At 38.8% G+C, this 13099-nt stretch overlaps 1 protein-coding gene across 7 annotated transcripts in view; it reads right to left on the reverse strand.

Annotated features, from left to right (window-relative positions):
- Nucleotides 1-751: 751 nt before the first annotated feature.
- LOC121324118 (mitotic deacetylase-associated SANT domain protein-like) overlaps nt 752-13099 on the reverse strand; it is a 28623-nt gene continuing 16275 nt past the window's right edge. For 4 of the 7 annotated variants that reach the window (XM_041265603.1, XM_041265604.1, XM_041265606.1 and 1 more), the window contains 11 exons: nt 12439-12702; nt 11299-11641; nt 10800-10866; nt 9774-9916; nt 9355-9467; nt 7902-7977; nt 6453-6541; nt 5317-5466; nt 4428-4571; nt 3725-3927; nt 752-3359 (listed from right to left, as the gene is read on the reverse strand). In XM_041265603.1, coding sequence (XP_041121537.1) covers nt 3113-3359; nt 3725-3927; nt 4428-4571; nt 5317-5466; nt 6453-6541; nt 7902-7977; nt 9355-9467; nt 9774-9916; nt 10800-10866; nt 11299-11641; nt 12439-12702 — 1839 coding nt within the window. In that variant the 3' untranslated portion in view covers nt 752-3112. Of the gene's footprint in view, nt 3360-3724; nt 3928-4427; nt 4572-4695; nt 4868-5316; nt 5467-6452; nt 6542-7901; nt 7978-9354; nt 9468-9773; nt 9917-10799; nt 10867-11298; nt 11642-12438; nt 12703-13099 lie in introns of those variants that run through there. The other 3 variants (XM_041265607.1, XR_005951216.1, XM_041265608.1) reach the window with 3 other exon arrangements.

Genomic DNA, 13099 nt, shown 5'->3' on the forward strand with positions numbered 1-13099 from the left:
ATCTGGCATGTTTACTGTCAAAGAACGAACATGGAGCCAGAGTGTGGTAGACCTATTCTGTTTTAGGCGTAGATGCGTACGTGCGCCTCTGCTCAGCTTTGCCAGCTTACAAAATGTGGTGCATACATTTCCAGACACATTAACACATGAACAAAATTGTACTTCAAGTAATTCTGAGACTTATAGCTAGGGAAAAAAAAAAAAATCTATCATTAATTTTCAGGTAAAAGCAAAACCTTTAGGAAAGGACAGGTAGAAGAACATTTTAGCAAATGCCTTCAGCCACTGTAAAACTATTTAAAGAAAAGATGTGGCAGGTTCATTTGACATTGGTGATTAAATAAACATGAAGAGCAACACATTTTCTGGATTTTTAATAGAAAGTGTTTTTTTTGTTGTTGTTTAAAACACAAGTGAAACAAATCAAATATCAAAACAAATAAGTTACACTGCAATAAATGCACTGATAAATGATTGCCCCTCTTCTACGTCAACATTAGTGTATCTTTGCTTATCAAAACAATATATAAAATGTGAATAACACATATATATATATATATATATATATATATATATATATATTATATTGAAAGACACAAGTTTAGGGAGTTGACATGTCCTTCATTCGCGTTCAAATCGTAATAAAAAAAAAAAACATATTGTATATATATATATATTATATATATATATATATATAATATATATTATATATATATATGTTTATAAGAAAGTCTGTCACAGAGCGCTTTTGGCGATCCGAAATGTTAAATCTTTACTAGTTACAAAGAAATACAAAAACAAAACAGTAAGGCAGGGTTTTTTTTTTTTTTTTTTTTAAATGGCTGTGTTTCAATAAAGGAAGTTTGCGGGTTGGGGGGGGCTGGGCACCTTTTCCAAAAGGCACCCATGGAGACAAACACACTGTGCATAGACATTAGGCAAGAACAGAAAATACTTTGTGCTGTTTCATTTGGCTCTGACCCTCACCCACGGCAGCTGACCTAAAGCCCGGGAATTATAAATAAACAGGGGATGATTTAAGGAAACTTGTTTAGGTTACTATAGAAACTAACCTATAATAGGCTAGTGGGATCAAGAGTTGTACATTGGAGGTTGAACATTGTTGGTAAATAGAACAAGCAAGAGCCCTGGAAAACAGATCTATACTGGAAAAGCTATTTTATATTGGGTCATTAAATAGATCTATATGTTCGGTCTACAACAATACAGCTGTAGTATTACACATGGACTGCTAGAGATTTTATTTTTTTTTTTTTTTTAAACCTTCCATCATAGATTTAAACAAAAAGTTTTTGCCCATTAATGAACAATTTCCATCTACTGTAAATAAAATATGAAAATCATAAAATGATCATTTAAATAATTAAAACTAGAATATAGTTAATTTTTTTATGGCATGGAATACCTCAAAACTTTCTATACACATTTTTTTATGTACAAAATGATGGGACTGCCTAATTGAATGTTTGGTTCAAAATGACATGTGCACCTCTACAGATGTCTTATTCTGTATCATTCACAACCATTTTTTCAAAGAGCTGGCATAGACAGAGGAGTAATAACGACAAATGTGCACTTTGAGCAGGGGTCCCTATTATCAGTGGGGATAAAGGAATCCTTGTTACAAATATTACATGTTTTGTACGTGTGCACATGAGATACATGATCTGTTATTGATACAGATTCAGGGAGACTTAAGAAGCACTGCCAAATCATACAACAGCTAGAGTGGTTAAAAGTAGGCCAATAAAATAACATCAAAAACAGTTAGGGCCACACTTCATTGTCACCTACAAAATTAAAATAAGTTTAAAATTTCTGATCAATGTTTGCATATTAACACCAAATAAATTCCACAGTATTTTATAATTAAGACATAATATGTTGTTTCCAGTGGTAAAGAGAGGCCTTTATTAAGCTTCACTAGTCAGTGGGCCCTAGGCCTAACTAAATTGGCCCCCACCAAAGAAAGAAGGTACTTGGTAAAGCCAAAGTGAGCTTCCAGGATGTCTTGCCAACAATGTCTACATAATGAACCTTTTAGTACATGGTTCTGAATGTGTATTTGTGTGTTGTCCTTGTTAGGGTTCTTTTATTTTGTTCTGTGAAATTAGGCTACTCACTGTCCTTTATATTGCACGACCTACCTTTCTCATTATACTCCCAACCCATTTTTATAAAACAAACAATATTAGCTGTCTGTTAGAAAAATAGCCACGTGCTTGATTTATACAATAATAACTATAACAATATTAATAATTCATAGGAACAGTAATAACAGCACTGATTATAAAACAACATTTAGAACTTGATTGTCTTGTACAGAAAAAAAAAGCATTAAAAACAGCCAAGGCATTGATAGTTAAAAAAGGGAACAAACTGCACTTTGCAGTACTTAATCACTTTCTTTGTTCTGAAGTCTGCAATGTTTCTGATGAAAGCAAAAAATAAATAAAAAAAAACCTTTCTGCCCAGAATAATTACTTCTGCTCAGTCCGGTTGCCGAAACAACTGGGAAAAATAAAACACAGGGATGACACTGGCAAAGACTGACCAACCCCTGAGGTTGCAATCCTCGAACCAGCAACAGCTCTTTCCGATGAGGGAGGCGACATCTACACGCCAAAGTCGGACCACTGTGCCAAGGACTGGACATCTGAGCGAAGTGCCAGGGGAGGGGGTAATCCTTTCCTTGCTTGGAAATGCATTTGTCTTTGATAGGCTTTGCGTATGTTACGAAAGACAGATGAAGCTGTAAACTTAAGGCTGAACTGCAAAGTCTGTGGTGTGCTTTCTGATATTAGTGAATAACTGTAAAATTTGAGAGAACAGGTTGAAAGAAGAAGTAGTGGCTAAATTATTTAACCCTCCCACAAAACCTGGGCACAAATACTGTAAAAGTTCTGGTATAGATAAATTAATAAAGAAAATATCCAGCTGTTAACCCCTAAAATGGGGGTGGGGAGTGTGCTTCCTTTGTGAGGAAATGAGAACAATCACGTTGGGTCCAGTGTCTTTTTGTGTTGTTTTTCTTTTTCTCCCAAAAGGTTCCGCTACACACTGCTACCCTTTTCTTAACTGGTTTCCCAGGTTACATGTGACACCTTCCCCCCCAGTCTTTATCATCCTTATCCTCCCCCTCCTCCTCGGAATCCTCGTTGCTGCTGCTGCTGATGCTGCTGCTGCTGCTATCATCCTCTTGATGCGCTGCCTCTGCTCTGGCCACCGCTGCTTTCTCCTCCTCCTCTACCATTTTCTGCCTCAACGCGGCCGCCTTCTTCTCCTGCTCCGAGTGGCTCTTCATGTGGGCGCTGCGGCTCTTCACCTTGTAGAACACCCTGGTAAACGAGAGCAATCGTTAAAAACATCCCAGGCACTGAAAGCAAAACTCATCTACATAATATTTAGATAAGCTAGGCCATTGTTACAGCCATGCCCTTTTGCAAATTAATATTTCACTGTATGGAGTTGTACAGATCAGGGGGTTTATCTTACTAACTAACAAGACACTGAAGCATGCAACTGTACCCCTCGTAGCTCTGTGAGTGAACCTCAATCCTGAACTGAGTACCCCCTTGTCATCCAGTCATGGATTACACCACTAACTACTATACAGCCACCCACTAGAATTGACAAGCATGAAAGCGTATGGAGTTAGCCCTCTAGCCCCAGAAACACAAGTATTTAACTCCAGGACACCCACCGGCCACATTTTTTGCAGGGAAAGATGCTGTCCTGGTCCTGCACTTGCACTTGGTTGACGGCCCCTGTCTTTCTCTTGTCTGTGGGTGGCAGCTCTCTGCGTGGTTTGGGGGGTGGAGGCGGCAGCCTCGTTCTGGGGGGTGGTTCCTTTTTCTTCTCCACGCTCTGCACCTCCTGACTCCTCAAGACCAGGACTTCGCTAGCCTGAAGAAAATTAATTAAATGCTTTTAACTTATTCAGCACTGTAGACCACTGAGGTAATATCCACTCAAAAATGACAATTCACTATTGTAGTAAAGGATTAATTCCACAGCAGACCAATAAAATCGGTCTCTGGGTATATTCCTTTACTTTAGTTACTTTAAGGTTTAATAACAATTAATACTTCCTAAAATCTAGTTCCTTCTTGTTTCCCCCCCAGACTATTTTGTTTTATGTTTCCCCCCCAGACTATTTTGTTTTATGTTGTAACACAGTAGGTTCATTTTCTGCCGAACCCACCTGAGCCCTAAGCTCACACTCTATGCGGCACATTGGAAACTGAGTTGAAGTGAAAACAAAGACGAGTAGGATATTTCTTTTATAGTTACTATTTCTTTACACTAGAGGGCAGTATTCACTGGGAAAGAAGACAGCCAACCTAATGGTTTTTACTAACACGGTCTTATAGCTCATACAGCTAGGTCTTATCTTTTATACTTACATTTTCATTAGCTGGTAGTGTATGCGTTACCCTTGCAAGTGCTGAGTCCTGCATGCTGTTTACTGGGTCCTCCCACTGCTTGCTGTTGACTTCCTCTTCCTGTCTCGGAGCTTCCCTTGAAGTGGGACCATATCGCTGGGAGCTCTGTGGGACAAACATGACAAGGTTTTTACTATTAATATTTCACTTTAGCTATACAGGCAACATACATATACCCAATCACAGATTCAAATAGCACATTACAGGTGTCAGAACCACTACAACTTACATTCTCAGTACGTGGAATGCTTCACATCAATGTCCTTGCAAATTCGACTCACATCCTTCAGTTAAAGTTTCATTCACTGGGTGAGTGTTTTGGACGCTTCCTCTCTATTCCTCCCTCTACAGGGATCCTGTTCTCTTTATTGAGAGATGGTATACAGTCTGTCCACTTCTAACTTTAACCAAGAAAACCAATGCACACATTTAAAAGTCTTTAAGGTGTTTTGACTGTGAATTCAGAAGATGTGTGTAATGTACGCTAGATCAGCAAACATGTCTTTATATTAGTAAGCATCAGCACCATTTAGCACACAGCAGTGTACTTATTCTCCTCAAAACTAAAAGGAAACTTGTTTGCTAATTGGTAGATTGCTAAAAGATGCTGGCTCTTACTTTAATAAGAAATTTGAGGAATTACAACTAAAACTGCAAACATAGACCGATACAAAAGGGGAATGTAATAAAATAAAATCTGAAGCAACTTATCCGAAAGGCCTATTGGTTTTGAGTAGATTTGTGAACATTCAAGACAGCTATCATGTTCACCATGTAGATTGTGACAGACAGACAGACACTTTCAGTGCATACGGTTCCACCCTAAAAACAAAAACTGTCCAAAACAAACCTTCACATTGATTTCAGCATCATCCTGTGTCTCTCTTCCATCCAGGATGTCCGAGTCCCCGAAAATGAGTGTCCCATTCCGGCCAATCTTCACCTGCTTCTTATAGGTGTAGTAAAACTCCACACACTGTACCACTGTCTTAGTCCTCACCTGGGCAACAAAGATATTAAAAAAGATTTAAAAAAAAGACATACTGAGAGCCATCAGTATCACAAGTGTCCCTCTGTGGCTTCAAGTATGATGGAACTGGAAAGCTGGGAATTAACATGAGTCATAAAGAGAACCTGTATTTTTTGACTGACTCTTGTCTGACCCCTTACCGGTCCATTTATTCAGCACTTGTCAGGCGTGTCAGGTCCAATTTATTTTCACAAACGCTGTTTATTTTACAAGCGTGTTTAAAATAATATTTTTTTCTGAGTAAAAAAGGACATCAGTATGGCATCTCCAGCCAACGCCACCCCTTGTTCTCTGTATTTTTCACATACCTCTTCATAGTCGTGCATACTGATAAATCCTCTCCTGAGCACTCGTTTTATCAGCAAACTCCTCAATAATGCGATCTAAGTCAGTATTTTATTACTATAACATCTCAAAAACCTCTGCAAATGTCAGTGATATTCTGTGAGTGCTGGATGCGGAAGCAGCTACCTTCTTTGTTAGCATCCGTGTTATCTCTGTGGTGCACGGTCTATGTGTATTGCTCAGATACGCCCCCCCCTTTTAATTTTTTTTATTTTTTATTTTTGGCTTCATTCGGCGCCTTTCGGTCTCACTCAGCCACTGAAAGATTTTCTCAGCTTTTTCTGGGGAAAAAACGACTACAGACCTGCGCTTGACGTCTTTTTGACTGGAAAGGGAAAATTGTAATGTCGGACCTGGTCCGAAATAGGACCGCAAACGGTTAAAAGAATTATCCTAAACTGTAAATTTATGAAAAATCTTGCAATATTTTAGGGGAACTGAATGATTTAAAGTTTAGAATATCTTACCAATAGAAGTCACTTTATTTGCAATGTATAGTATAAATAAAGTACGCTGCACTAGTTGTGGGTGGAGGGAGTGTTGCCTCAGACAGAATAAATCAGTGTTGCCTTATTTTATTGTCTCTGTGGCAAGTGATAAACCACACTTACCAGCTTCTGCACCAGGAAAAAATCCTTCTTGTAAGAAGAGATTCCATTATTGAAATTCCATTTCTCTGAAGATGTCCACCTGTCTGACCCTAACAAGAGGGAGATCACAATTAATCTAACTGGACTGAGCAAGGACAACTGTCCTGAAGAGACTGGGTCAATCTATTACACTATGTAACACAATTTTTGTTCCTGGGTAGTAAGTGTTATTTTCTAATTGCTTATGCCTCAAAAGTATAGAAAATGGCTATTATTCCCCACAAACTTTGCTTTTGTGACCAGGACAGTGATATTTCAAAATATCACTATTTCCAATGGGAAAACGGGCAAATGTGTGTCTTTTCGTTTACATAAAGTCAGAAAAAGACAACATATGAATCCAAATTGACATGTATTTATACTAAAGTAATACAAAAATGACTACAAAAGAAGACTGTATTTACAGTATAATCGTAAATCTCGAAAAACTACTCACTTCTAAATCTTTTGTAGTCATTTTTGTATTACTTTAGTATAAATACATGTCAATTTGGATTCATATGTTGTCTTTTTCTGACTTTATGTAAACGAAAAGACACACATTTGCCCGTTTTCCCATTGGAAATAGTGATATTTTGAAATATCACTGTCCTGGTCACAAAAGCAAAGTTTGTGGGGAATAATAGCCATTTTCTATACTTTTGAGGCATAAGCAATTAGGAAATAACACTTACTACCCAGGAACAAAAAAAATAATAATAATTTGTTACACAGTGTTATATTTTCAACTGCCTGCAATTATGTAAGCCAGCTGCCTAAAGGTGTTGTCATTGTATAGACTAAGGTGAGACTAACAGTCTAATTAAGATCTAACAATCTAATTAAGAAATAAACCTGTGTGCCCTCCAAAAACATTCAAATATAATTTTACTTTAATGTAGATTTAATATAAAGCTTCATTCTATAAGTCTATTAATTTATTCAACATGTTCACAACAACTTCATTTTTAGTTTAAACTAAACTCTGCTGCGGCACTAAATCAGAAACCTCTTAAGGTAAAATCTCACAGCTTTCACAAACATGCAATCGAAGCTTTCATTTATAGGCTGACTGTTTTATCCCATCCTTAGAACTACAGTGAACAAAAGTAATTTCAGTCTGTTATCTGTAAGGGGTCTATGTAAAATGAGCTTTTGAGTCCTGGTGGACAATTATCCATGTCACATAGCCACCAATAACTTCCTGACAAGGCAATGACTGCATTGGCACAGAAGCTAAACTAGCCTTTGATCCTTTTAAAGATTTGATTTATGCTAGACAGGGTCAAAGCACCCAATGCGTTTGATAAGCTCACACTGCGTCTGCCTGTGCTGTGCATGTCTGTAAATACACAAAAACCATCATGCTACTAATTAGACATGTCTCCCCTGCACAAAATGTTCCTAAGTAATCATTTCAACTTATAGTACCCGCATAGTGATAGTCTGCAAGAGGGTGGTTCTTCTGGAAAATTGGCTTCTTTAGCAGCAGCAGCGTCAGGGCTCCCTAAACAACAACAAAATATTCATGATCTGGGCCTGGTGACAATGGGAAACTACTTTCACACAAGAGAAATATGAACCAAAACACACACAACTTCTTCAAAATAGATTCCCTTTTAATTTGTTGGATTTTATTTATTTATTTTTTTTAAAATCTTTTGATTCCTGCTTGTGCAGAACACTAGCATTATAAATCCGTCTTTGTAAACTAGACAGTTTTACATTAATAACTTGGACTGGATTACTAGTTTATTATGTGTGCTTGTATCTCAAGAGATTTTCAACTGTTGATTTGTTCAGCTTAAACCCAACCCAGAGAAGTCAAAGCTAGATTTTTTTTTTTTTTTTTGAGTATTTGACAGTACTATGGAATCCCACTGAATTGCAACCATCACTTTTTATAAGGCACACTTGTTCTTCCATTAGAATGTGAAGTACACCTGCGCATATTTTTTGCCTCAATGTTTTTATTAAACTGTGACCTATTTTACAGATGAATAAAAACAAAATCTAGAAAGCCACAGCAAAGGACCGCTCCTTGGCACAATCCTGGTTGGCTAAAACAGCTGTGATTCTAACAGAGAGCTGTGTGGGTGTACACTACATTATCTACCATTTCAATTCAAAGCACCAAGAGAGGATGTGCATAGATTAGTGGGGATGTACTTGGCCTAATAAGGGCTTAACCCGAACAGACTCAAGGAAACAGGCCAGCAGGTTTGTAGACTGCATCACATAAAACAAAAACACGGGTAGGGTTAATAAGCCTTTTTGTATGCTGCATTAAGTCTGTCTACAATCTGTAGGATACAAAACAGATTAGATAGACTTGTACTGGAAGTGGAAGTGTTCTAATAAAAAAATAAAAAGTGTGCTACTATAACATGGGGAAGCAGGCAGTAATATTTTAGAGCAGGCTGGACCCAAAACAGAACATTGCTTATCAATGTCTGTGTTTGAATTTTTTCTTTTTACTAGTTTTGTAACATCACTGCCCTCACACTGCGCTTCACCTCTTCTGCATTCCAGTCAAAGCATGCACTTCATACAAGGAGTGAGGAGTTTGAAAACATACAGACTTTGGCCAAACCAAACAGATTCTGACAGAGTGCCACTTGTTTGTTCATTAAAGTGGTGTACAGCACGTTCTGAGGTCAAAATACCATCAAGGAAAGGTTTTACTTTAGTACGACGCTAGATACTTGATTATGCTACAATTTCAAAGGACGAAGAGTATATTAGGAAGCTATCCCATTTCACTGTACTATACAATTACGTTTGTGTGTGTTTAAAATCTGCTAGTGCCTATGAGAATATCCCAACATGTAGAACTCTCAAGAACTGATTCACACTGGTACTGAAAAGTCAGTTGTTAGCGCACATTGCTCACCAGGATGTCCCCTCTGGACTCGTGCAGACAGTGCAGAGCCAGCTCCTGATTGGTCCCTCCTCCACAAAGCGCACTGGAGCAGGCCAGGTTCATCAAGCTCCTCACTGAGAAGAGACGAAGGAACAAGGGCAAAACCGTCAGAGTATGCACACTGGAACACTGTGCTTCTTTCAACATTCTGATTGGAAAACCTTTCATTTATATGAGGATAAATAAAGTACTGTATTGCAGTAAATAAATGGACTTTGGGCCCCACCTCAAGTACAAATATTTCCATACACTGCTGGTAATATGTTACATATAAAAACCAAGTGACAAGGAAGCAGCCTTCACAAGGATTTGCATCTTGTTTGATCTTTTTAGCATTGAGTTTGTTCTGCTTGGTATTTTTTCACAGGGTTTTTCCTTACTGGTGTCCTGGTGAGATTGCTTGGTCTGCAGCTCTTGCAGGGGTTTCCAGACCAGGTCTGCCTTGTGCTCATCCTGCTGTGTCTGCAACCGCTCCCTCAGCTCTGGGATTTCTGCCTGGTACCGATGGCCTATGTTTATCCGCCTGGGGAAAAAATAAAATAAATAAATAATAATAATAATTATGACTAAGATCATGCATTATCCCCAAAGACAAAGTTTTATTTTATTTTATTATTATTATTATTATTATTATTATTATTATTATTATTATTATTATTATTATTTTTTAAGCAGCAGACAATGTAAAGTATCGGGATTGGATTTTCAAACAAAACATAATGAAGTTCGAGCACTAAGTGTAAACAGGCAGAGTATTTATTTTGTAATAACGCTGGCATGAATAAACAGGCCAAGCAATAAACATGACAAAGCCAGCAGAGTAGCAATATTGGGATTAACATTCAGAACCGTGTCCTTCCACAAAGAAATACCTGCTCCTGAAAGAGGAAGTCATTTTGAATTAAAAAGGTTTTTACTGTTCTCTTACATTTTCATAATGTTTTCATAATGCAGACTAGATAAGTGGCTTTATATTAGTATACACCAGCACCACTGCAAAACAAAACACACCCCCCTCCCCAAAGTGAAAGATCACTAGAGGCTCAGGCTCTTAGGTTCAGTCAATGAGAACGGAAAACCAGTTTCTGAATCCAGTGAAAGCACCCAACACAGACTATAATCAAAAATAAAGACTAATTCCAATCACAACCACTACTAATTGCAAGCATAACAAAACCTCTAAGTGCTTTCTGGTTGTAGCCAGTGCATTAAGCCAGTTGCTTTATAAATTAATTGAATCAATTACGGCTAAGAAACCCCCCCCCTTTTTTTTTTTAAATAATGAATGTTTACAAAACAAACATGTAGAATGATTTTATTTCCATTATTCAAGCAATTATATAAAAAATGCTGATAATCAGTGCAAAAAACATTGCAATTTAGTGCAATGAATAAAAGACACTTACGGCTCTATACTGACAGGGGTGGCATCACCCATGAGAGGAAGGACAGGAGGAGTGATTTCGGAACTGTCTGTAAACACAAAACAACCACAGACTTAGGAGAGCCATCAATGGCACTGTGCATAACCCAGAAGCACCAACGAACTCCAATGCACTGTCCTGTTAAACGATGTACTAAGAGGCTGTGGTGCAAGTGTTGAAATACTCAGCTTCTGATCTCTTTCATGAACATATCCTAAAGTAGAAAATACAAGCAAAACCTTCAAAGAAGGGCCAGTAGTAATAATACTAGTGCTAATAAGGCATTTTATTTTTAAAACCCTGGTTTGCACGTCTTTAAATGCCTGCTGCTTGTATTGTATTGTGCACTACGCAACACAGCAGTGCACCACTTGCAGAAATGTAGGGCATATAATTCTGAGTTTCTTAGGGGAATAAACACTTAAATAAAAATGGAGGACGGAGGTAGAAACAGGTTTCCAGTGGGAGAAAGGCTGCTTACTGGATCTGAGCAGGCTGCGTGTGACAGACTTGGGGGTGGCAGGAGTAGGGGCTGGGAGGCTGTTGGAAGTGGCAGAGGAGCGGATGGTGCTGAAGTAGAGTCCAGAACCCTCCCGCACAGGGCTGAGGATGGGCGGGGGAGTGTAAGGGGGTAGGCTAAAGGGGTTGTCAGCCAGCCGCACAGGCGAGCGCAGGTGGCTCTGGTAGGGGGTGATGGTGGAGTAGACGGGTGGCGGTATGAAGGTCCCCTCTTTTGGAGGGGGGATGAAGAGGGGTTCTGGTCGTGGACGTCGCTTTGACTTGGCGCATGCTTTTGCTTCCTCCTCATTTGTTCCTTCTTCATCCTGGTAAAAAAGTAAAAAAGAAAGTTTATCTAACTATACATACAGTTTTTTTTTTTTTTTTTTTTTTAAGAATCATTTTGTAATATATTGTCCCAAGTCTGTAACTTTATTGGACCCAGTGTGGAACAGTTCTGGAACCCAATGGTAAAAGTCCTTCCAAGTCTGTAACTCATTAGTCCCATTGTGGAACTCACTGTGGAAACTATTGTGGAGGCAGGTAGAGAATCTAATATTTTTCTTAGTACGCTTCTGGTACATTTTTTCTGTTTTTTATTTCTGTTATAAGAATAGTCAAAGAATTTAAAGATAAATGTAGACAGCAACATTTTATGCCATAGTACATCGGTAAAACAAATATTAAATTTGCAAATCAAGAAGCAAAGATCTCTATGAACAGCAGACCTGGACTACCAAGAGCCTCAGCTTTTAGGCATATTCCAGTAATTTTTTTATGCATGCACCCGACCTCATACATTCAGATCGAATGCCAGCGTTGTACAGGCTGGTGTGAAGTAACATTACTTATGTTATGCACGGCTGAGGTGTGGCTTTTGTTTAGTTCCGAGAGAACAAAAGGTGTTGAAAAAGAAGAAAAGTAACCTTATTTTGGCTTTGAAACCAGGTTGAATCATCACAGACAACATCAGGAAAGCAACATGACCAGTAACATTCAGAAAATGTTATTGTGCAATTATCAGATATATGTACATTTTTCTTGTTGCTTTGGCACAGGGACACTATGTGCAGCAACATTTTTCAATCCAGAATACAGGTTTAGCCTGGTGGCAATGGCTCACCTGGTTTGTGCTCTCCGAGAGAGAATTGCGAAGGGATCTCCTGCGGGTGACAATGACAGAGGCCTTCTGTTCGAGTGGCGCTCTGTCTTGGGGCCCTGCTCTCTGGTTCCATCCCTCCCTCTCTGCCTGCTCCCTGCCGAGGGATAGCCAGTCCACTCGCTTCACGGGCACTGACACCGGTATCACCAGCGGGACCAGACTCTCCTCCCGTGGACGCTTGGCACTGACCGAGTCTCCCTCTGCTGGGGCCTTCTCCTCAGCCCCCTGCAAACAAGAACAACAACAGAAAGATAAGGGCTTGAGGGCCACTTGGTATGGGAATGAAACAAACATATCTTAACTGATGTACTGTTGTCTAGATTCACTCTGTATAGTTTTCCATTTCATTCATCACATCCTTGGCCTCAATATGGCTCTCAAAACAAACATGCAAGTGCATCAGGTAGACTGGAGTTTAATAATTAATCTGTCAACCTACAACATTCTGCCCGTGGCACATGTAAGAAATAACATGGTACTGTGTTAGGTCTTACATAGGGCCAGGCTATTGGGTTTACTCCAAGGGCTACTACTTGGAGTCCAAGCAGTCAACAACAATGCATACTCAGGGCATAATCAAAGGGGAAAGTCATATCAGAATGAATGGTTTGTAAACATAAAA

The sequence above is a fragment of the Polyodon spathula genome, chromosome 12, assembly GCF_017654505.1.
Source record: "Polyodon spathula isolate WHYD16114869_AA chromosome 12, ASM1765450v1, whole genome shotgun sequence".
Classification (NCBI taxonomy): Eukaryota; Metazoa; Chordata; class Actinopteri; order Acipenseriformes; family Polyodontidae; genus Polyodon; species Polyodon spathula.